The sequence below is a fragment of the Bos taurus genome, chromosome 20 (assembly GCF_002263795.3).
Source record: "Bos taurus isolate L1 Dominette 01449 registration number 42190680 breed Hereford chromosome 20, ARS-UCD2.0, whole genome shotgun sequence".
Lineage (NCBI taxonomy): Eukaryota > Metazoa > Chordata > Mammalia > Artiodactyla > Bovidae > Bos > Bos taurus.
In genome coordinates, this window is record NC_037347.1 from 38,431,827 (window position 1) to 38,456,865 (window position 25,039).

At 41.7% G+C, this 25,039-nt stretch overlaps 1 protein-coding gene across 6 annotated transcripts in view; it reads right to left on the reverse strand.

The window, feature by feature from the left end:
* Positions 1-25,039, reverse strand: part of SPEF2 (sperm flagellar 2) — a 202,549-nt gene that overhangs the window by 62,352 nt on the left and 115,158 nt on the right. For all 6 annotated transcript variants that reach the window (XM_059878899.1, XM_002696381.6, XM_010816825.4 and 3 more), the window contains 5 exons: positions 21,799-21,926; positions 21,577-21,715; positions 17,933-18,070; positions 11,429-11,580; positions 8,375-8,555 (listed from right to left, as the gene is read on the reverse strand). In XM_059878899.1, coding sequence (XP_059734882.1) covers positions 8,375-8,555; positions 11,429-11,580; positions 17,933-18,070; positions 21,577-21,715; positions 21,799-21,926 — 738 coding nt within the window. The remainder of the gene's footprint in view (positions 1-8,374; positions 8,556-11,428; positions 11,581-17,932; positions 18,071-21,576; positions 21,716-21,798; positions 21,927-25,039) is intronic.

Sequence of the window (25,039 nt, forward strand, 5' to 3'; positions counted from 1 at the left end):
CTGAGTAATACTCCATTGTGTATATGTACCACAGCTTTCTTATCCATTAATCTGCTGATGGGCATCTAGGTTGCTTCCATGTCCTGGCTATTATAAACAGTGCTGCGATGAACATTGGGGTACACGTGTCTCTTTCCCTTCTGGTTTCCTCAGTGTGTATGCCCAGCTGTGGGATTGCTGGGTCATAAGGCAGTTCTATTTCCAGTTTTTTAAGGAATCTCCACACTGTTCTCCATAGTGGCTGTACTAGTTTGCATTCCCACTAACAGTGTAAGAGGGTTCCCTTTTCTCCACACCCTCTCCAGCATTTATTGCTTGTAGACTTTTGGATCTCAATCTTTTTTGTTTGTTTTTCATTACTGATTGTTTTTATGTCCATTTCTCCTAATTACATTCCCCTCCATGAAACCTGAATACTGAAGAAGTGTACCTGCCCATGTACGTTATGTATGTCTGTGCTTTGTACATAAAGTTAGTGAGAATCTGTCTTGTTCTTCAGTCAAGTTTTGGGAGTCCATGCCCTGTATTAACTGGGCTCACCGACACTTGAATCCTGGGCTCCCATTCTATTCTAACACTAGACATCATCCCAGGAATGTACAGTGTTCATGGAGGATGACCTGTCCCCCAGCTAACCATATTGCTGGTTCTTAACTTTCTCTCCCTGGGAGACTTTGAGCTTCTCTCCATATCTGTACCCTCCTCCTTTCACTCTCACAGATTTCCTGGTATAAGAGATTAACTGTGTGGTCACAACAAAACAGCTGATGAATGGGGTGGGGTGAGCTGCTGCTGGGACCCTCCCTCTCCCTGTTCTGTGGGCCTCAGTAAAACCTTGTCTTGGGGCTTGTGCAGCTGTGGCTGTGCCTGCAGTTAGAAAGATCGAAACTTTCAAACCATATTATCTTCCGGATACATGCCCAGGAGTGAGATTGAATTTGAGAAAGTATATGTGTTAGTAGCTCAGTTATGTCTGACTCTTTGTGACCCCATGAACTATAGGCCACCAGGCTCCTCTGTTCATGGAATTCTTCAGGCAAGAATACTGGAGTGGGTAGTAGTGAAAGTCACTCAGTCGTGTCTGACTCTTGCGACCCCATGGACTGTAGCCTGCAAAGTTCCTCTGTCCATGGGATTCTCCAGGCAAGAATACTGGAGTGGGTTGCCATTTCCTTCTTCAGGGGATCTTTCTCATCCAGAACTCAAACCCAGGTCTCCTGTACTGCAGGCAGAGTATATATATATATATATATATATATATATATATAACTTTGCTGCACACCTGAAACTAACACAGTGTTGTTAATCAACTATGATCCAAGGTAAAATAAAAATTAAAAATAAAATAAATTACAAAAGAAAGACTAGACCTGCTAAAATTTGTCCAATGGCTACTGGAGAGGTGAAGGGCATTTATGGGTATCAAACTGAGAAATGAAAGCTGAGACAAGGTTTTCAAAGTTTTCTTTCTCCCTTTCACACACACATGGTGTGTGCCCCACACACCATGGGGGTGGTAGGAACAAATGGTTGAAAACTTAAAATCTCAGTAAGGCAACTGGTGAGGAAATGGACATCCACGGAATTTGTTTATAATGTTCTTACTGTGTCCAAGTCTGATGATATTTCTGGGGAGAATTGGGTTAGGGTCCTGGAGGAGAAAGGGGAAGTTGTATAGAGGTGAACAGAAAGATGAAAAAGGCACAATCTACTGTTTAAGCGCAGGCGGCTGCAACCAGCGCACTAAGCGTGGCTGAGAGGAGCTACCCCACGTCCGAGGTCAGGGGCAGAAGCCGGGAGGACCCCATGCCCGAAGGGCGGCGGCCAAGAGGAGTTACCCCACGTCTGAGGTCAGGGGCAGTGGCCGAGAGTGCCAGGCTGCGACGGCGCAGGAACGGTCGAGAGGAGCTACCCCTGAGGTGAGGGGCGGGGCTGGGAGGAGCTACCCCACGCTCCAGGCCAGGGGCGGCGGCCAGGAGGACCAACCCCACGTCCAAGGAGCCATGGCTGTGCGGGTGCAGGAGGGCCTAGAGGAGCTATCCCACATTGAAGGTCAGGAAGGGCGGCGGTGAGGAGATACCCCTCCTTCAAGGTAAGGAGCAGTGGCTGCGCTTTGCTGGAGCAGCCATGAAGAGATACCCCACGCCCAAGGTAAGAAAAACCCAAGTAAGACAGTAGGAGTTGCAAGAGGGCACCAGAGGGCAGACACACTGAAACCATACTCACAGAAAACTAGTCAATCTAATCACACTAGGACCACAGCCTTGTCTAACTCAATGAAACTAAGCCATGCCTGTGGGGCAGCCCAAGATGGGCAGGTCATGGTGGAGAGATCTGACAGAATGTGGTCCACTGGAGAAGGGAATGGCAAACCACTTCAGTATTCGTGCCTTGATAACCCCATGAACAGTATGAAAAGGCAAAATGATAGGATACTGAAAGAGGGACTCCCCAGGTCAGTAGGTGCCCAATATGCTACTGGAGATCAGTGGAGAAATAACTCCAGAAAGAATGCAGGGATGGAGTCAAAGCAAAAACAATACCCAGCTGTGGATGTGACTGGTGATAGAAGCAAGGTCCGATGCTGTAAAGAGCAATATTGTATAGGAACCTGGAATGTCAGGTCCATGAATTAAGGCAAATTAAAAGTGGTCAAACAAGAGATGGCAAGAGTGAATGTCGACATTCTAGGAATCAGCGAACTAAAATGGACTGGAAAGGGTAAATTTAACTCAGATGACCATTATATCTACTACTGCAGGCAGGAATCCCTCAGAAGAAATGGAGTAGCCATCATGGTCAACAAAAGAGTCTGAAATGCAGTACTTGGATGCAATCTCAAAAATGACAGAATGATCTCTGTTCGTTTCCAAGGCAAACCATTCAATATCACAGTAATCCAAGTCTATGCCCCAACCAGTAATGCTGAAGAAGCTGAAGTTGAACGGTTCTATGAAGACCTACAAGACCTTTTAGAACTAACACCCAAAAAAGATGTCCTTTTCATTATAGGGGACTGGAATGCAAAAGTAGGAAGTCAACAAACACCTGGAGTAACAGGCAAATTTGGCCTTGGAATATGGAATGAAGCAGGGCAAAGACTAATAGAGTTTTGCCAAGAAAATGCACTGGTCATAGCAAACACCCTCTTCCAACAACACAAGAGAAGACTTTATACATGGACATCACCAGATGGTCAACACCGAAATCAGATTGATTATATTCTTTGCAGCCAAAGATGGAGAAGTTCTATACAGTCAGCAAAAACAAGACCAGGAGCTGACTGTGGCTCAGATCATGAACTCCTTATTGCCAATTCAGACTTAGATTGAAGAAAGTAGGGAAAACCACTAGACCATTCAGGTATGACCTAAATCAAATCCCTTATGATTATACAGTGGAAGTAAGAAATAGATTTAAGGGCCTAGATCTGATAGATAGAGTGCCTGATGAACTATGGAATGAGGTTCATGACATTGTATAGGAGACAGGGATCAAGACCATTCCCATGGAAAAGAAATGCAAAAAAGTAAAATGGCTGTCTGGGGAGGCCTTACAAATAGCTGTGAAAAGAAGAGAAGTGAAAAGCAAAGGAGAAAAGAAAAGATATAAGCATCTGAATGCAGAGTTCCAAAGAATAGCAAGAAGAGATAGGAAAGCCTTCTTCAGTGATCAATGCAAAGAAATAGAGGAAAACAAAATGGGAAAGACTAGAGATCTCTTCAAGAAAATTAGAGATACCAAGGGAACATTTCATGCAAAGATGGGCTCGATAAAGGACAGAAATGGTACGGACCTAACAGAAGCAGAAGATATTAAGAAGAGGTGGCAAGAATACACAGAAGAACTGTACACAAAAGATCTTCACGACCCAGATAATCACGATGGTGTGATCACTGACCTAGAGCCAGACATCCTGGAATGTGAAGTCAAGTGGGCCTTAGAAAGCATCACTACGAACAAAGCTAGAGGAGGTGATGGAATTCCAGTTGAGCTATTCCAAATCCTGAAAGATGATGCTGTGAAAGTGCTGCACTCAATATGCCAGCAAATTTGGGAAACTCAGCAATGGCCACAGGACTGGAAAAAGTCAGTTTTCATTCCAATTCCAAAGAGAGGCAATGCCAAAGAATGCTCAAACTACCGCACAATTTCACTCATCTCACACGCTAGTAAAGTAATGCTCAAAATTCTCCAAGCCAGGCTTCAGCAATATGTGAACCATGAACTTCCTGATGTTCAAGCTGGTTTTAGAAAAGGCAGAGGAACCAGAGATCAAATTGCCAACATCCACTGGATCATGGAAAAAGCAAGAGAGTTCCAGAAAAACATCTATTTCTGCTTTATTGACTATGCCAAAGCCTTTGACTGTGTGGATCACAATAAACTGTGGAAAATTCTGAAAGAGATAGGAATACCAGACCACCTGATCTGCCTCTTGAGAAATTTGTATGCAGGTCAGGAAGCAACAGTTAGAACTGGACATGGAACAACAGACTGGTTCCAAATAGGAAAAGGAGTACGTCAAGGCTGTATATTGTCACCCTATTTATTTAACTTATATGCAGAGTACATCATGAGCAACCCTGGACTGGAAGAAACACAAGCTGGAATCAAGATTTCCAGGACAAATATCAATAACCTCAGATATGCAGATGACACCACCCTTATGGCAGAAAGTGAAGAGGAACTCAAAAGCCTCTTGATGAAAGTGAAAGTGGAGAGTGAAAAAGTTGCCTTAAGGCTCAACATTCAGAAAACAAAGATCATGGCATCCGGTCCCGTCACTTCATGGGAAATAGATGGGGAAACAGTGGAAACAGTGTCAGACTTTATTTTTTGGGGCTCCAAAATCACTGCAGATGGTAACTGCAGGCATGAAATTAAAAGATGCTTACTCCTTGGAAGGAAAGTTATGACCAACCTAGATAGCATATTCAAAAGCAGAGACATTACTTGCCAACAAAGGTTTGTCTAGTTAAGGCTGTGATTTTTCCTGTGGTCGTGTATGGATGTGAGAGTTGGACTGTGAAGAAGGCTGAGTGCCAAAGAATTGATGCTTTTGAACTGTGGTGTTGGAGAAGACTCTTGAGAGTCCCTTGGACTGCGAGGAGATCCAACCAGTCCTTTCTGAAGGAGATCAGTCCTGGGTTTCTTTGGAAAGAATGATGCTAAAGCTGAAACTCCAGTACTTTGGCCACCTCATGTGAAGAGTTGACTCATTGGAAAAGACTCTGATGCTGGGAGGGATTGGGGGCAGGAGGAGGCGGGGACAACAGAGGATGAGATGGCTGGATGGCATCACTGACTCGATAGATGTGAGTCTGAGTGAACTCCGGGAGTTGGTGATAGACAGGGAGGCCTGGCGTGCTGAGATTCATGGGGTTGCAAAGAGTCGGACACGACTGAGTGATTGAACTGAACTGAATGTTTACCTTCAAAGAAGTTTGCTGTCTTGTGGGCAACACAGACCAGCGCTCAATTCCTGCGCTCTCCAGATCCCTGCTGCAGAGTCCCCCCACGCTTCACAACTGTGCATCGGCATGTAACTGTCCTCAACTGTTCTGTATGTTAGTCACTTAGTTGTGTCTGACTCTTTGCAACCCCATAACTGTAGCCTGCCAGGCTTCTCTGTCCATGGGATTTTCCAGGCAAGAATACTGGATTGGGTTGCCATTTACTTCTCCAGGGAATCGTCCCGACCCAGGGATCGAAACTGGGTCTCCCACATTGCAGGCAGACTCTTTACCATCTAAGCCTCCAGGGAAGCCGTCAACTGTTCTATGGCTGTTAATTCTCATCTCCACTCTTGAAATGGACTGAGAGTTCCCAAGAGCTAAGTCAGCCCTGCGTCTTTGTTTTATCCATAGCTTTTAGCATCTGTGTTAATACTCATAGAAGATGCTCAGGAAAGGCTTACTGATTGACAGGACTTCTTTTAAAACAACCATATGCTACAGAATATATCCACAGCTTCTGGCGCAGTGGTCAAGAATCCATATGCTAATGCAGGAGCTATAAGAGATGCAGGTTCTATCCCTGGATCAGGAAGATCCCTTGGAATAGGAAAAGGCAACTCGCTCCAGCATTCTTGCCTGGAAAATTCCATAGACAGAGAAGCCTGGTGTGCTACAGTCCATGGAGTCATGAAGAGTTGGGCATGACTGAGTGACTGAGCACACACACACACCCACAGCTCTTTCGGTATTAGCGGAACATCGAAGGGATGCAGAAAGGTTTCACAGAGCAAGGCAGTTTTTTTTTGGTGTGTGTGCATGTGTTTTTTTAATCAGATGCTCTTTTGATAAAAATGAATTTCATGATATATACTGTACTTTCAAATTCTTGGTAAAACTGTTAACATTCTCCCCTAAATTGCAAGCAATTCATTTTTGAATCCGTTCTTGCAAGGCACAATAAGTTAGTAATTTCCTTTAAAATTGGATTTTTCTCCTCTGTAAACAGCCTTGTGATAATGGTGACGGTGATTATCATTATCTGCATTTTCCCAGTCCACTTCCCTCAAATACCTCTGGGTCTCTTTCAAAAATTAACATAATTCACAGTATACCTAGTAATCTAGCTTGTAAGGCTGAAGAAACTCTAGAAATAATGCTTTGACATAGTGGGCGTTAAACATGACTAGTTTCTTTGAAATCATTGCATACCTGCTAATTAGAAGGAAGTTCTGCTAAAAATTAACATAACACACTAAGTGGATAGCTCTCAGTAAAGCTGCTGTGTACAGAAAAAGCCCAGGCTAAAGTGCTGTTATTTCAATTGCCCCGATCTCAGCTGGTCCTGTTCTCCCTGTATCACTTTATTGAATCAAGCCTTTCTTATTTGAAACTCAAAGTTCTCTTGTGTGTGTTAGTTGCTCAGTTGTGTCTGACTTGTTGTGACCCCATGGACTGTAGGGGTCCAGACTCCTCCATCCATGGAATTCTCCAGGCAAGAATACTGGAGTGCATAGCCATTCCCTTCTCTAGGGGATCTTCCCAACCCAGGGATCGAACCTAGGTCTTCTGCATTGCAGGTGGATTCTTTACTGTCTGAGCCAGCAGGGAAAGTTCTCTTACAGTCATTTAATGTCAAAATCATTTGGAAGTCTACTAGAAATATAAAGGGCTTCCCTAATAACTCAGTTGGTAAAGAATCCACCTGCAATGCAGGAGACCCCAGTTCGATTCCTGGGTCAGGAAGGTCCACTGGAGAAGGGATAGGCTACCCACTCCAGTATTCTTGGCTTCCCTTGTAGCTCAGCTGGTAAAGAATCTGCCTGCAATGCGGGAGACCTGGGTTAAGTCATAAAATCAGGATTCAAATGTAATTATTGGGAATATTAATTACTGAACCATCCTTCCTCCTATGCTTTCTGTATGGTTTTCAAAAATCTGCAAGCAAAGTAGTACAGTTTTAAACAAATATCTTAACATAATGATCTATTATATTTAGTTTCCAAAAAACTTTCATATTCATTATTTCATTGGATCTTTTCAATCATTCAAGAAAGGCTAGGTAGAATGTCTCCCATGTTACAGATAAGGAACTGAAGACTCAGAGAGGTTAAGTGATTTTCCTGAGATCACACAGCTTAACCAAGAGGTGTGGCCAGGGCTCTTGGTGCTGTATGATACTAAGAATCTAATATTTTAAAACTTATTTTCCTAGATAATTTTAGTGGGATGCATAAGACTTATAAATTATATTTATGTTCAATTAAATGAAGAATAATAATTAATCAACTTCTCTTTTTAGAACTTCTAGATCTGGTTTCCTACTCTCTGGTGCTTGGTGGTTGGTCTTTGCAGGCTACAGCTCATTGCCACTGCCATCAGTGTCACTAGCATAGCAGCCGAAGCATCTCAAGAATGTACTGAGGACTCAATATTGTGTTAGATGTGGGCATTATGCTAGGTGTAGCAGACACAGAAAGTTTTAGAATTGTTAAGTATTCAGGAAAACATTAATGAGATAAAAATTATAAACAATAACCTAGACAATAAGAGTCAAGAGTAGGAGAGACAATAACTTCTACCAGGATTGGAAGAGCATATAATCACAGAAGGTTTGGGCTTCGGGAAACAGACAACTAATTGGTTGGTAATGAAGGTAATACTAAGACTTAAAGAAAGTGTAGGCTGAATTCCTGACTTAAAAAATCTGGCCCTATTGGGTCCCATTCTTAAATGGCAAATTTGGCCTCTCTGTTTCTCTTATTTCTTTTAGGAAAAAAAAAAAAAAAAAAACTTCTGGGAGATATAAATGTATATTGTGAACATTGTGTAAACTTTATATTCATAGCATATTACCAACTTTGGAATTCAATGAATGGGTGTTACTAAAAGAAAATGTAATAACCAGCATTGCTTACCATGTGAGATATCGCCAAAGAAGACTGCTGCCACGTATCCATCACCATCTTCTCATCAGCCTCAAAGTTTAACTCTACACTTTCCAGCATGTAATCGATCTTGCCCTTCAGGATGCTTTTTGTTTTTGGTTTGGATAAAGCTGACTCTGGAGAAATGGATCTTCGAGGAACCAGGGGAATTCTTGGGAAAATCAACAAAAAAGAAATATAAAGACTTTAACAGAATTCTAATTTTGTGGCCAAGCAACTCGGTAAATTCTGTTCTCTTGTTCTAAGAAGAACCCTTTAGATGGAGAAAAGACTATGAAAGGCTGTATTCAAGTTTTTATGATCCAGAGACTCTTATTAACAAGAGGAAACTAGAGACAAGCAATGCTAAAACATAATCTTTAGGACTAATTCTTGGTAATTATGAGGAAGGCAATTTTATGAAGAAATTCAATTTTGGAATTTATCTGGGATATAAACTTCTGACAAGGAATAAATCAGTCATGAAAAAGCAAATCAAATAGATTTGAGCATCACTTCTTTAATATGACTAGCACTTGGCTTCCGGAAATGAACAGTTAAAAGCGGGATATATTATAATAGATGTGAGGTCTGCAAGGGGTGTCTCACCGAGGTTTGAGAGCTCCAGCATCCCTCCCCCCACCTTGAGAATGGATGATGAACTGTTTCGCAAAGTGCTGTGAGAACACAGAGTTAAGCTTTCCCCCTGCTCTCAACCATATTGCTGCTGCCCCTGTGTAGAGATTTTAGAGCTGCCCCTGGGAATATCCAATCCCTGAAGGATCCCAGGATCTCAGAGGCCAACTGCAGGCAGTGATCCACAGATCAGAATGCTTACTGTGACTGGGATCCTGCTCAGTGATAGAACATAGGAAGGGCTTTCAGCGTGGGCAGAAAGGAGCTCTCAGGATGCCTTGGCTAAAACTTGAGAAGAGCAAGCATTTAGCTTGGCAGACTCAAGTTGCTGGGGAATGGAGCAGTGATGCAGAAAGCTGGCTGTGAATTTTTGCAAATCACTGGCTTGGTCATGTTTTGAAGCATCAGATGAGGTTTTCTGAAGCTGGCTCTTTGATTATCACAATGTTTGGAATTTTGACAGTACACAGTACCTATGGAGGCCATGTGTTTATGACTCAGTACCCACCTACCCACAAGGCCAGCTGACACTTCAATAATCAAGTAATGCTCAGTCTCAGTCACTGAGACATATTAGATTCATGTGCCTAATCAGTTAAGGTAAAGGTTGTGTGATTATCTCTAGACATTTAAGATGGGGCAACAGGCATTTCTGAACACCTTGCTTTGGAGGACTGCAGTGGCAGCATATCATTTGAAAAAGGAATCTGGGTTTAGAATTCATCTACTGAGAAAAATTCTGGTCTAGCCAGTTCTCTCACTATCAGTAGATATTTCAGTAGATATTAACTGGGGCATGTCCCTTGACTTTCTGAGGCTCCATTCCTCTTGGAAGAATACAAATATAATAATAATATTATTACTATTATTTTTATACATTATTTGTTATTAGTTAATACCATTATTATTACTATTAGGTTGTTGGAGGAATAAAATAGACAAACTATGGGAAAATGCTTGATGTTGTGCTCATTTCCCTACACATGTTAAAGAGACTGGTTGACTGGTTGGTTGGCCGGTTGACACATCCATTGGCTGAGAGTTCCAGGAGATACTTACAGCAGTGACTTGAGGTTGAGATTGGTGTAGAGTAGTTTTGCAGAAAATAAGAACTGGCTGTTCTTTTGCTCATCTCATTCTACTAACCAACATTAACAGCTTCCCCATTATGCCTGCCCTGCTATTTTGTGCTAAGAACAAAATGCACTGCTACTGGGGACATTGAAACTTGGCCTCTCTTGATGACTCTTGATGGTTCACATATCTTTGGAAATTTTCTTATTGTTTTTAATTGCAATGTTCTCTTTCAGCACTGGCTGAGTTAAAACATTGATCTTGTATTTGAGTCAAAAAGAGGGTACAGACTTTCCTTTTTGTGTTTTCTTGCTTACGCATGGTCCTGACAGGGACATGATGGGACTAGATGGAAGAAGCCTACAGAGAAATGGGCCTCAGATCACTGTGGAATCCTGTTGTGCTCAGGCCATTTCAAATTCTTGATGGCATAAGGGAGGGTGAAACAAGAGGTACTCACAATTACAACAGTGCATGTGAGGAAGAATAGTTCGTTGTCATATTATGCAATAAAGATAAGAGTTACCACTTATCGAGAGTCACTGGGACTAGGTTCAAGTTTTCTGACTCTCAGACAGAGAGTCTATGTTCTGCTCTATGTTCTGAGGATTTCATTTTCTGCAGTTTTCATAACCACCCTACTCTTACAGATAATGAAACCAAGGCTTAAGAGAGTTGGGGGTGACTTTTCCAAATAAATTGTTTTAATTTACTTACATATAACTAGTAATTGGCTAAAAATGTAATCTTCATTCTACCCTTACCACCAAGTTTATTTTCATGCTGGTGGGAATCTGATGTTAGATCACTAAGAAGTTTCAGTCTCACAAAGACATAACCACATAAGTTTGAGTCTTTACTGTTTCTCAGTTTCCTATACTGTAAAAGAAGACACATAATGCCTTGCAGTTTCATTTACATGATATCACACACAGACACACCCATGCACACAGAACAGCATGGGACCTTTCATAAAAGTGGTAGAGGGTCATGATCCCTTACCAGAAAGCCTTCTGGTCAAAAGTGTTTCAGAATTCAGAATTTGTGTATACTATATATTCCCTACTATCCCCAGCAGTTTGGTGGAAGCACTCTATTACAAAACACACTATATCTCTGCAGCAAAAATGAGTAATCAATGAGTAGATAAGTAGAATGAATAATGCATATCAATAGTCTTTGTCAAAGTTAGAAAAGAAATTCAGTTTTCAGACTTTTTTTTTTGGATTTTGGATTAGCAGATACAGGAGTGTGGTTTTTATAATGGTATTCAATTTAAAATCACAAAGCTTTATGTTCAGACTAATTACAGTGCGACATGATAGTCTACCTTACCTAAGCTGGCTTTCCAAAATATCTTTACTATCCAGTTGGACCAGTGGGACTCGAGTGAATCTCTTAGTGTCATCCATTGGAATTTTACACTCCATGGCCCTGTAATAATCTTGCAGGAGTCTCTTCGTATCTTGGAAACGGTTCAGTTCTGCCTTTAATAGCAAATATGAATGTTAAAACCCAAGACAGAACAAGATAATCTGCACATATTTTCCATATAAGCTCTGTAAACACTATTTAAAAACAGTAGGTTGAAATCAGCTTTCTAGAAACTAAGAGAAGTGGTTTTAAGTGTTTAAGATTTCATAAAAATTAAAGAAAGTTGGTGAGTTTGCATTCTCTGTACTTATTGAATATGAGTCCACTTAACGAGATGACATTTCCATGTCTCTTAATAATGTTACAAAAGATAGTATGATGTCTGAAGTAGCACATATTAGTCATTATTTTGACATTAGGAATTCTTTGTGCCTTATATTCAACCAACCAATACATTAACAAACATTTGAGTGTGTTTCATCATACATAACACATTAGTTGACTTGGTAAATACTAAAAGTACACAGAAAATACATAATATAAATACATATACTGCTATAAAAGAACTGGAACACAAAATAAGACTAGGTATTGGTCCTGTAGAACCATGAAATGTAGCTGCAGAGAACTAACAAATGGTGAGGTGAAGTGATAACGAATAGTTTTTTTCTCACAATTTCCATTCCTGCTCAACATGAACAGAAGGGAGGTCACTCCTCCAAGCTCAAAACGAAATGCTTCTGCTAACTTTGCCAGTAGACATCTTGGGGGACAGGAAATGGAGAAGCACAGAGGAGCATCAGTTATTCCTGAGTGACTCCCTCCCAGCAGGTCGCCTCTGTTTGTGGTAATTGTGACATGGATGTGCAGTGAGATCCTGCACATTGTCAATTACACAAACAGATCATGAGTTTTCCAACCTGCTCTCCTACCAGATGTCAGACCAGTGGGCATATCGGTGCTTCTCTCTGGTAGTGTAACCATGACCTTCCGTCTTTGCTTTTATTAGTAGGGCTACTTAAACCAGTTCAGTTCAGTTCAGTTGCTCAGTCAGGTCTGACTATTTGTGACCCTGTGGACTGCAGCAAGCCAGGCTTCCCTGACCATCACCAATTCCCAGAGCTTGCCTAAACTCATATCCATCAAGTCAGTGAGGCCATCCAACCATCTCATTCTCTGTCACCCCCTTCTCCTTCTGCTTTCACTTTTTCCCAGCATCAGGGTCTTTTCCAATAAGTCAGTTCTTTGCATCATGTAGCCAAGTATTGGAGCTTCAGCTTCAGCATCAGTCCTTCCAATGAATATTCAGGACTGATTTCCATTAGGATTGACTGGTTTGATCTCCTTGCAGTCCAAGGGACTCTCAAGATGGAAGCTCTTATGCAGATGTATTCCACAACAGCTAGTTAATTATAGAAAGCATCTTTTCTAAAAAGAACAAAACTCAACTGGTGTTCAAAGCCCTTTGCTGAACCTAACTCAGGATATTTATATGGGCTTCCCTGGTGGCTCAGATGGTAGAGTCTGCCTGCTATGTGGGACTCTGGATCGATCCCTGGGTGGGGAAGATCCCGTGGAGAAGGGAATGGCTACCCACTCCAGTATTTTTGCCTGGAGAGTCCCATGGACAGAGGAGCATGGCAGAATATTTATAAAGGGGTCCCTATATTCAGCAACCAAGTAATGTTGTCATATATGTAATAAAACATCAAGGAACAGTCTTGTACTGCCATACTGAGTTTGGAAAAAATAAATGTCTGCTTTGCATTGTAGTCAACAACAAAAGACAAGGATAGTTTCAATAGATTTGTTTTTGATACAGGAAAGGAGGGGCCAATCTGATCCTAAAAAGTTGCTCTCTGCAGTATTAAACTTTTCTAGCTAAATAACTGAAATAGGAAAAAATTCCTTTGGTTAATTCTATACTGTAAATAAAATTACCATTTATATATTATCTTAAGATATCATAAGATATGAAGAAAACCTATGACCAACCCAGACAGCATATTAAAAAGCAGAGACATTACTTTGCTGACAAAGGTCTGTCTAGTCAAAGCTATGGTTTTTCCAGAGGTCATGTATGGATGTGAGAATTGGACTATAAAGAAAGCTGAGTGCCAAAGAATTGATGCTTATAATGTGTGGTGTTGGAGAAGACTCTTGAGAGTCCCTTGGACTGCAAGGACATCCAACCAGTCCATCCTAAAGGAAATCAGTCCTGAATATTCATTGGAAGGACTGGTGCTGAAACTGAAACTCCAGTACTTCAGCCACTTGTTTCGAAGAACTGACTCATTGGAAAAGACCCTGATGCTGGGAAAGATCGGAGGCAGGAGGAGAAGGGGATGACAGAGAATGAGATGGTTGGATGGCATCACTGACTCGATGGACGTGAGTTTGAGCAAGCTCCAGGATTTGTTGATGGACAGGGAAACCTGGTATGCTGCAGTCCACAGAGTCACAAAGAGTTGGACATGACTGAGCAACTGAACTGAACTGAACTGATACTCAAGAGAATCTTCATGATACCACATTTCCAGTGTGTGGCATGCAAATGTATTAATAAACCCAATTTGTACAAATTGGATATTGACAAATAAATTTGGGGAACTGAAGTATTGTGAGGCTATACAAATTGTTAGTTATCAAACTATAAGCATTATGGTTTAATAATGCTTACCAAATTAGCATTATTTGTTAAATATATTTAGAAATCAGGAAATTATTTCCTCCATAACTTAGAGAACCGACCTCTTTAGTTATGATTAAGATTAGTAGGTCCTATTTTATATAATTGGTATTTCAGACAGTGCTGGTATCCATGCCTCAGACTAACCCTGTTATATTATTTTATATAAAATATTAATTTATTTTTGGGGGACATAATTTGACTAATTATACAGCTAACTATGAATAAGATGCCATTGTACATCCACAATACCCATATAAGCAGAATTAAGATTATTTTCACACTTGTGATAGCTAGTAAATCATTCTTTCTCATTGTTTCTGTCTTCATAGAATCTCAGTTTTGAAAGCGAACTTAGAAATCATCTTGCATAGCATTTTCTAAAATTTGTCTTGTACAAACCTTGTCTTCAATTCAGTTTAGTTGCTCAGTTGTGTCCGACTCTTTGCAACCCTGTGTACTGCAGCAAGCCAGGCTTCCCTGTCCATCACCAACTCCCGGAGCTTGCTCAAACTCATGTCCATCAAGTTGGTGATGTCATTTAACGATTTCATCCTCTGTCATCCCCTTCTCCTCCTGCCTCCAATCTTTCCCAGCATCAGGGTCTTTTCCAATGAGTCAGTTCTTCGAAACAAGTGGCTGAAGTACTGGAGTTTCAGTTTCAGCACCAGTCCTTCCAGTGAATATTCAGGACTGATTTCCTTTAGGATGGACTGGTTGGATGTCCTTGCAGTCCAAGGGACTCTCAAGAGTCTTCTCCAACACCACAGTTCAAAAGCATCAATTCCTTGGCACTCAGCTTTCTTTATAGTCCAACTCTCACACCTATACATGACTACTGGAAAAACCATAGCTTTGACTAGACAGACCTTTGTCGGCAAAGTAATGTCTCTGCTTTTTAATAGGCTGTCTAGTTTGGTCATAGCTTTTCTTCAAAGCAGCAAGTGTCTTTTAGTTTCATGGCCATAGTTACCATGTGCAGTGATTTTGGAGCCCCCCGGCCCCCAAATAAAGTTTCTCATTGTTTCCATTGTTTCCCCATCTATTTGACATGTCAATTTTGTCTTATAGACTGTTAATGAGCGCCACTTTGGGGATAAAACAAAGAAAAACTTTGCAACATCAGTTTCAGAAATCCTGGGTTGGCACACTCAAAGAGTTTCTATATTGCAGAGCATCTTGATAATAATAATATGTCAATATTTTTGTTAATGTCCCAGCAAGAAGGAATGGTAGAGTACATAGCCCTTCCCAAAGTCTTTTGACTCAAGTCCTTGTTTTGTGAAACATCTTGTAGGAGTAGTGTTCTACAGAATCCACCTTGGGAAACACTTATCTAGCCATAAACCCTTGAAAACTTTCACAAAGATTTTCCTCCCCTTCACAAATATGCACAAGATTCTGCTCATGGGCTCCTGGACCAGCAGCTCAAGGGCCTGCAAAGTCTGTTATTTGATGGACAGTTCCAATCATTAGGCTCTTTTTTCACTTACTGAACTGAAATCTACTACTCTTCTGTAGTTTACAGCTTTGTTTTTTCCCTTTTTTATAGGATTCTGTGAATCCATGCAGAACAAGGCCTTTTCTGTTCTATTGGCTAACCTTTAACTATGGAAACACTGATGACAAACCAGTGGTCAGAGGTACTGGCCCAGGAGTTAGACTCCCTGAGTCCAAATCCCAGTTCTCTCTTGACTGGCGTGTGGCATTGGTCAAATTACTTCATCTATGTTTGCCTCGGTTTCCTCCTCTGTGAAATGAGCATTAAGATAGAATGTACAGCCTAGGGTTCCTGTGAGGGTTTAATGTATTGCACAGGAAGAATCCTTAGAACTGTATCTGGCACATACAGATTAAGAATTTAATACGTATTAGCCTTTATTTGCTCTCCTTTCCTTTACCCTCTTTTCCCCCACCCCTAGTTGGTTTTAGATGTAGATTCTGTATCTCAGGGAGAGTCTGAAAGGCAGGTATTGTGGGGTATAAGAGTTATGCCATTTTCACAAGAGGTGCATAATTGCTTGGACTTCTGGGAATGATTTACAAAAATTCTCTAATCCCTTTCCCTTCACTATTGGATTTCTGTTATTTCTACCCTAAGCTTTTGACACACCTTTACCAACATTCAATGTCCGTTTACTCAAAGTGGTGCCCCAGGGGTGTCACCCCAGTGGGTTTAGGCTGCTGGGTGTCTCGCCTTCATATGCAGCACAACCCATGTCTTGCGGCTCTCTCCTGCATCCCAGAGCCGGCAATCAGGGAGGCAGCTCCTGTCTCTTAGGTTTCTGCTTCCAGTGGTCCATGATTGTCTCTTGGAGTGCTGGAAGTCCTCGCCTTCAAAGTCACTTGTTGAACAAGGATTTACTGAACACCTCCTGTGCACAGCTCTGGCGAGCCTCAGCTAACTATCCTCTTTTCTGGAAATAACTTCTCCTGTAAACTAACAAGTTTAAGACCTGTAAGGTACCCTTTTCCACTGTATCCTCACTGCTATTTCTTAGGAAAGAATACTCCTGTAAACACAGCTTGATTACCAAGATACCCTTCATATTCCCCTCAGTGTGAAGAGATTATAAACAGGTTTCTCCCTAACTCCAGGCTCCTGATCTTCCTTGTCTGAGAGTATTTACTTTAGGAAACTTGTCTTTGTAAGCCTATTCTCTGTCACTTTGAGATGTAAATCTCTTCAGATCTTTCCTCAGGTTCTAGGAACCAGAACTGTCTCTGTCAAGGACCTGGGAACCACCTCTTTGAGATGGCATCATATGAAGTGAAAGAAGCAGCCCTAGGTCCCTGTCCTCTGGGAGGAGAGGAGCCTGACTTAGGAAGACATCCTGCTCCAAGCTGTAAAACTACTTGCATCAAGAAGAGAGGAGAAAGTTTACTTTTCCTTTAGGTGAGGCCAGTCGAGAAACACAAGTTGCCCATGACACCCCACCCCGCTCCAGCTCTTAGAAACACTCCAGCCCTTCTTCTTGGGAGAGCTGGGTCTCCAGACTTGGTAATGGCACCCCACTCCAGTACTCTTGCCTGGAAAATCCCATGGATGGAGGAGCCCGGAAGGCTGAAGTCCATGGGGTCGTTGAGGGTCAGACACGACTGAGCGACTTCACTTTCACTTTTCACTTTCATGCACTGGAGAAGGAAATGGCAACCCATTCCAGTGTTCTTGCCTGGAGAATCCCAGGGATGGGGAGCCTGGTGGGCTGCTGTCTATGGGGTTGCACAGAGTTGGACATGACTGAAGTGACTTAGCAGCTCTCCCCTATTGTTGACTAATTTCTTGGGATGAAATCAACGTGTGCCTCATTAGCTGGTCCAGCACGATTCATTATTTAAATGGATGCAAAAGCAAGTTAATCAGGTTGTTCTGATGAATGGTCTGTGTTGCCAATCTGAACATAAATGTTTTTCAGGAATCAAGTGCCGGCTGAGACTGATCCTGCCCATGTTCTGTGGCAAGGCTTTGGGTATCTGCTGCGGGGGGCTGGTGAGGTAGTGACCCAGGACAGACACCATCTCTGCTGTCCCCTCCACAGCTCCAGGCCACCTGGAAACAACTGGTGAGGTGTCGCTTGAGATGTTCCCAGTTCTGGTGTTTGCTTGAAATGGTTTATTTCAGCTGAATTCCTTGGCAAGTTGGGGCTCAAGCCTGGGTCGGGTGCTCTGAGTGAAATGAGCTCCAAATGGCCCCTTACATTCCCAGAAGGGTGGTTAATAGGAGGGCTGTAGCCATAGAGGGCAGAGTCTGTGTCATTCTGACCAGCCACTCTTACCTGCATCAGTGAGAAGAAATGGTTCATGGCAATTCCCGTCGAGTCCTGCAACCAGCTCTCGTTAATGATGTCCAGACGCTCCTGCTCTGCTTCTTCCTTGCGGGCATCGCAAATGTCCCACAGGCGGTCCCGGAAATCCTGAACACAGAGAAGCAATGCTGTGAGGCTTCAGAATCGCAGCTTGGATGACCTCCATGTAATGAAACTAAAATCCTTTGCCTGTCTTAAAAATGTGCCTGAAGAAGATTTAGATCTAATGCATTCATGTATTTTATCCTTTTGCTCAACAAATCTTTATTTTGCTTCTACTCTGTCAGGTCCTCGCTTTCTAAGACCCCCCTCAGCATACCCTGTGCCCATATTTAAACCCGCTGCAGTTCACTTTCTTCATGGGGGGCTATGGTTTCTGTATTCTAATCCTTCCTCACAAGACTTCTTTGGTTGAAAAAAGACCTCTCAGGGAATTTTGGAGGAAATGGTGTATTGTTGATGGAAGAAATCTGCAGCTCTGTGCAATCCAAGGACATACATAGGCTTGTTAATGAATCATGGGTGAAACATGTCATTCATCAAGAAATGGTGTTTGAACTTAATCTGAAGATAAGCTTTGTACTACAGAGTTAGCAGTAAAATAAAATCTTTTGAAGATCCCATCTCTGCCATTTACTAGGTCCGGAACAATAGTGATGATACCTTTCTGTGTGTGTCACTGCATTAGAATAGAAGTCAGTGAACTTATATTGACTCAATGAATGCCTCCCAACAAACTTAGGTACTCTTATTATCTTCCTTTTGCAGGTGAGGATCTGAGTCAGCTACAGAGAGGTTTTTTTTCCTAAAGTCACCCTATGAGCAAGTGGTGGAGTCAGGATATGAGCCTGTGGGCTTGAGTAAGATGTACCACTAGATTAGGGCTCAGTTACTTGACCTGTGAAATGGGGATATTGTTTACCCTTTGGATGTGCTATAGTCAGCCTAAGCCTATAAATCACTTTGATCCCTGGGTTGTGGAGATCCCTGGAGGAGGGTATGGCAACTAACTCCAGTATTCTTGCCTGGAGAATTCCATGGACAGAGGAGTCTGGAGGGCTACAGCCCATGGAGTCTCAAAGAGTTGGATACAACTGAAGTGACTTAGCTTGCATAAAGCACTTAGCACAGTATTCAGCACACAATAATTTCTCAATTATAAACACTATCATAGAAATTCATAAAAATAAAACATCTGTTTAATAAAAATCCCATTAATAAAATATATGTAGCCCAATAAAACTTGACAGTTTTCATAACATTGATAATTTATTGAATGTTAACTGTGCATTGGGCATTGTGTTTAGTGCCTGACATTGATTACCTCATTCATCCCCACAATAACCAAGAGAGAAGTTCCTGATGAGAAATTGTATGCCCAGAGTGATTAAATCACTTGCCAATGGTTTCAACGTGGTGAAGTCAGGAATTCAAGAGCAAGAAGTTTTATTCCAGTATCTACAGAGAGTTTTATTTCTGTGATGCTGTGTTTATGGAACACTTAGCGTTTTGGTTTGTTATCTTGTGGGGGCTTCATGTGAAATGAAAAGATCAATGCCATTTTTATAGCTGTGTGGTCATGGCAGAAGAATACACTATTATTTAGAGCTGATCTGGGTGTCTCTGGGGTCTTTCCACAAATGCTATATTGGACAGTCAGTGAGGACTGGCTTGTACTCCCCACACATTTATACATTTTTTAAAAAGACAGCAGAGGAAGCAGGGGACTTGTTTCTAGCTCTCATTCTGTTTCTGACTCATTTGGAGGTCTTAGCAAGTACTGTTATCTCTGTAGTTTGGTTTTCTAATGGTATTAAGGATAACACGATAGCAAAGCCTCATCATTAACTTCTCAGGATTGAAATGAAATAAGCCAAGAACAAGGACTGTTACCCCAAATAAAGAGGTTAACTACTGGCAAATAGGATTATGGTTTTGTCATTTAAAATTTTTGTTTAAGTATCTAATTTGTGTACAATAAACAAACGGTACTTCAGGAATTAGGGGGAAAATGCTCATAAGATATTTTAAGTCCCCAAACCTTCTCATTCTATTAGCAATCATCTTATTAATCTGGGGCAAGAGTTGATAGGAGGGCCAGCTTTGTGAATAAGTAGGAAACAGGAAAAGGCAGATATGTTTTAGGATTAAGAACAGGTGCTTCAGTACTGGGGCATTTGTTAATTCAATACCTGCTTGATAGAACCTACCAGCACCCTGCTCATCCAAGTTACCGTCATGCCTTCACTTAACTTCAATGGCTCCCCAGTTGGTTTCCCAGTGGCTCTTAAACACACCAAGCATCCTCCTCCTCTAGTGCCTTTGCTTTTCTCTCTGCCTAATACACTCTTCCTCCCCAGATCTGCCTGGCTCATTCAGTCTCTCCTTTCCTGAGTTTGCTCAAATATCACCTTCTCAGAGTGGGCCTTTACACAACCACTGGATACCAAATAGTACATCAGTGTTTTTTCCTCCAAGCTCTTTGTCCTTCACCTAGCTCTTACCAGTGATATACTCGCTGTACATGTATGTGTTTATTGCTTATTCTTTGCATTCTGGCCCCCAGAATGTAAACATCCTGACGTCACAGGCTTTTTTTCCACTGTTCAATCCCTAGCCCCTGGAACAGTGCTGAGGCCCTGGTAGATGTTCAATAAATATTAACAGAGCAGATGCATGGGCCATGGGGTAGAGCTTGGCAATTTGTTGTTGTTGTTGTTGTACAAATAAACATTGAGACTATAATCAGATTTGACCACTAGTAGCCTATATTTAGGGCTTTTCCTGGTGGCCCAGATGGTAAAGAATCTTCCTGCAATGTAGGAGACTCAGTTTGATTCCTAGGTTGGGAAGATCCTCTGGAGAAGGGAATGGCAACCCACTCCAGTATTCTTGCCTGGGAAAGCCCATGGACAGAGGAGCCTGGTGGGCTTCAGTTGTGGCAAGGGAAAGAATTCCCCTGACAGGAAAAGGCAAGAGACAGGAAATGTAAGAAATCAAAATCAGGCTTCTTACACATCAGAGGATCTTTTCTAAAGCATCAGGGTAATATATATACATATATACTTAAATGTATACTCCATTTATGAATTTATGAAAATCTGCCTGTCGACCAAGTACCAGGCACTGTGCTTGCTGGAGATAAAAAAATGTATAAGATTTGGTAGCTTCCCTCAAGGGATCTATTCAATAGAGGCAACACTTCAGGCTTTCTGGAATGTTCCTTCATTCCCCTTCTCATTGACATCAACCAACGATTTAATTGCCTCCAAGACAGGCACATACTTAATACCAGACTTGGTATTAATACCATACATTCACATGCTTACATGACCTGACAAAGTGCTTAAGAGCGTACAAAATAAATAGAGGCTGGAATGATCTTAGATCCCTGGCCTTGACTCCTCCTTCCAGAAGCATGGACCATTGGATTCTCACTCTGAACTCAAAGTGCTGAAGAGCCATTGCTCTTGAAAGTCAGCAGGTTGATGTTCAAACCATTTCCCTCCTCATCGTCACACCTCATGAAAATAAGGAGGGGATAAATGAGGCTTTTGCAGAGGGAGGTTTGAGAGTGTGGAGACCTGGGCCCCGTGAGTCACAGATTCCCTTACATTCACTCTTTGGTGCAGCTCAGCCTTTGTTTCCTCATCATCCCACAGGTCGTCAGGAAGGGAGTTGAAATCCGCCTGCCACTGAGACACGAAGTCTTGCTTGTGGTCTGGACGCCTCAGAAACTGCTGGAAGCCTGTTCTGTAAGGCATTGGGGGAAGGAGACAGAGCTTACATGTCCTTGCTGTAAACTACATGACTGGAATGGTGGGAACTTTACTTACCTAATATCATATAAGTAAGCAAGTACGGCATGCTGGTCTTCTCTCAACTGCCTGAGTACTGTTTTGATGGAATTTATATAGGAATTTTCTATCAGTTTCCAGTATGGTACTAAAAATGATGGTATTTCCTGTTAAATGACAAAGCATAAAAATCATAATTTCAAAGGGCAAAATGCTTCTGCGCAATTGAGTCAAAGGGCACTACTAAGTGGGAGATCAAGATGCAACTGCACTGGGACTTCCCTGGTGGTCCAGAGGCTATGACTCCACACTCCCAATGCAGGGGGCCTGGGTTTGATCCCTGGTCAGGGACCTAGATTTCACATGTGGTAACTAAAAGATCCAGCATGCAGCAACTGAGAGCCAGCACAGCCAAATAAATAAATATTTTTTAAAAGATGCAACTGTGGCTACTCAAATGATCCCTGTGCAACTTCTAGCTCCTCCCCCAGTTAATTCCTATTTCAAACCATTCTTCATGTCTCAGCTCAGACATGTTTGTTTCCAGAAATCCTTCCCCAAACCCACAAGTGTATAGGGTCATCCTTCATCCCCTGAAGTTCAGATGTCCCACTTGAGCACCCTGTACTTCTCCCTTTAGAGCACTGATGGCATTAGTTGTAACTGCTTATGTTATTTGTCTATATTCACCTCTAAAACGGCAATCTCATAAAACCAGGAAGAATGGTTATCTTATTCACTGCTGAACAGTTTTTCCTATAATTAGAACAGCATCTGGGGCATGTTAGGTGCTCAAGAAATATTTATCGAATGAATGGATTGAATGATCACAGACATCTTATCTTGCCTAAGTTGGAGAACATCTATGGGCTCATGTCACAGTGATTGGTGAGTTATTCCTCTGAATTCCCCCTTGAGGTTTCACATTTGCTTTAAAGTGCACCATGAAACTCATAAAGTTTCTTTTATGTTATCTTTAATGAGGCAAATCAACCATCAAAACCAAGAGATAATGAAACAAGAAATAAAATTGAAGATATTTATTATATTTAATACAAACTTTGTATAGTAGTTATTCCCTTATTGGCTGTGCATTTGTTAGTCAGGGAACACACACATGGGCCTTGGAGGTCATTTGGGCTAATTTCCTCTCCAACTGAGAGATGACAAGAGATCCAGGGGTAGATTATCCAGTCTTCCTGTGGACCTGATTGATTTCAAAGCAACCCCCCTCCAGGTCACACTTGTGCTGGTGGAAAGTTCTTCCTGTATTATTCGCCTTCCTATAGTTTCTACTTATAAGCCCTAGCTGTGCCTTTCAGAGGACAGGCTGCATTCATACTGTCTTCCCTGTGACAGCCTGTTAAATATTTGAAGATGTGAGAGGGGAGATGTAGGCTGTCATTCAGGATGAAACTTGCTTAATTTTGTATTCCTGGCATCTGATAGAGCATTTGCAAATAACAGGTACTTAACAAACGTTGATAATTGAATAGACTCAGTTAAACCCAATTTATCATCAGTTAAATTTTTAAGAGCCTGGATGGCTCAATCTAGTTCTATTTAATTTAATTTTATTAATATTTTATTGGGGCTTTCCTGGTGGCTCAGGCGGCAAAGAATCTGCATGTAATGCAGGAGACCGGGGTACAACTTCTCAGTCAGGAAGATCCCCTGGAGAAGGAATGGCTACCCACTCCAGGATTCTTGCCTGGAGAATCCCATGGGCAGAGAAGCCTGGAGGGGTACAGTCCATGGAGTTGCAGAGTCAGACATGATTGAGCGACTAACACTTTCAATATTTTATTGGAGTATAGCTGATTTACAATATTGTGTTAGTTTCACATGTACAGCAAAGTGATTCAGTTATATGTATATGTATCTTCATTCTTTTTTAGATTCTTTTTTCAAATAGGTTATCACAGAATATTGAGTAGAGTTCCCTGTGCTACACAGTAGGCCCTTTATGGTTATCTATCTTATATATAATAGTGTGTGTGTTCAACTCAAACTTCTGATTAATCTCTCCCTCCATGTATGATTCTGTGTTCAACCATACCTTAGTATTTCATTTATCTAAATTAAACATTTACAGTTCTTTCAATGCTTCTCTCATATCATTTTAACACCTTTCTCCTATATAGATTCCCTTCTGGTTTCCAGTTTTGTAAAAATAATCTCTCTTAAAAGATATGGTATCCAGAGTGGTGCTTAAGTCCATTTTACATAAGTCCACTACTAAACCTCAGAATTCCCAGGTGACTCAGGGGTAAAGAATCCACCTACTGATACAGGAGATGTGGGTTCTATCTCTGGGTCGGGAAGATCCCCTGGAGGAAGAAATGGCATCCCACTCCAGTATTCTTGCCTGGAAAATCCCATGGACAGAGGAGCCCGGCAGGCTATAGTCCATAGGGTCACAAAAGAGTCGGACATGACTGAGCATGCACCCACGCATGCACACACCAAAACTCCCTCCTAGTGACTTCAAGACATTAACACTCAGTGCGTGGAGAGTTACCACCCAGGAATGGACCTCATTGAACTAATATCCTGCTCACTGCTCTTATTTATCTACAAAAACTTCATAAGAAATTGTCAAATACTATTTTGAATTCAAAATATACTATGTTTATGATCCTTCCCTGACCCACCAACCCAACCTTGCTATCAGAGAAAAGGAAAGGGCCAGTTCAGCAGGACTCAGGCTTAGTGAACCTATCTGAGATTTGTGTGGTTATTTTGTATGTTATAGATGCTCAGAAGGCATATGTTTAATAATTCTCTTTTACATTTTGTCAGGGATTAATCTTTGGATCACTGGTCTTGGGCTTTCCTTGTGGCTCAGACGATAAAGAATCTGCCTGCAATGTGGGAAGACATGCTATTAAATCTCATCTGCCTTTAATTAAATATTTAGGCCTTTGTCCACATCTGATCTTCCAGATTATACTGTATCTTCTGTGGATTTCTGTGAGTTATTGATAATGTCTATCTGTAGTTTCTTTAATTCTCTGGGATGTGATTTTTCTGGGTCTGGGGACTTGAGGTTATGTGCCGTGACTAGATGCTAAGACCTGTCCTTTCCAATTAAATAATCTTCTCTTCATTGACTGAAGCATAATAGGAAATTGGGTAGCCAAGGCAAGTATCCCCCAAGCTTGAGAAGCTAGAAAGCAAAGACCCCTCACTCCACTGCCTCCTTGGTTTTCTCCACACCTTCCTTGTGTCTGGCAAAGGGGGAAGGACCCAGGTTCCCCTCAAACTTGGTTGCTGCCTC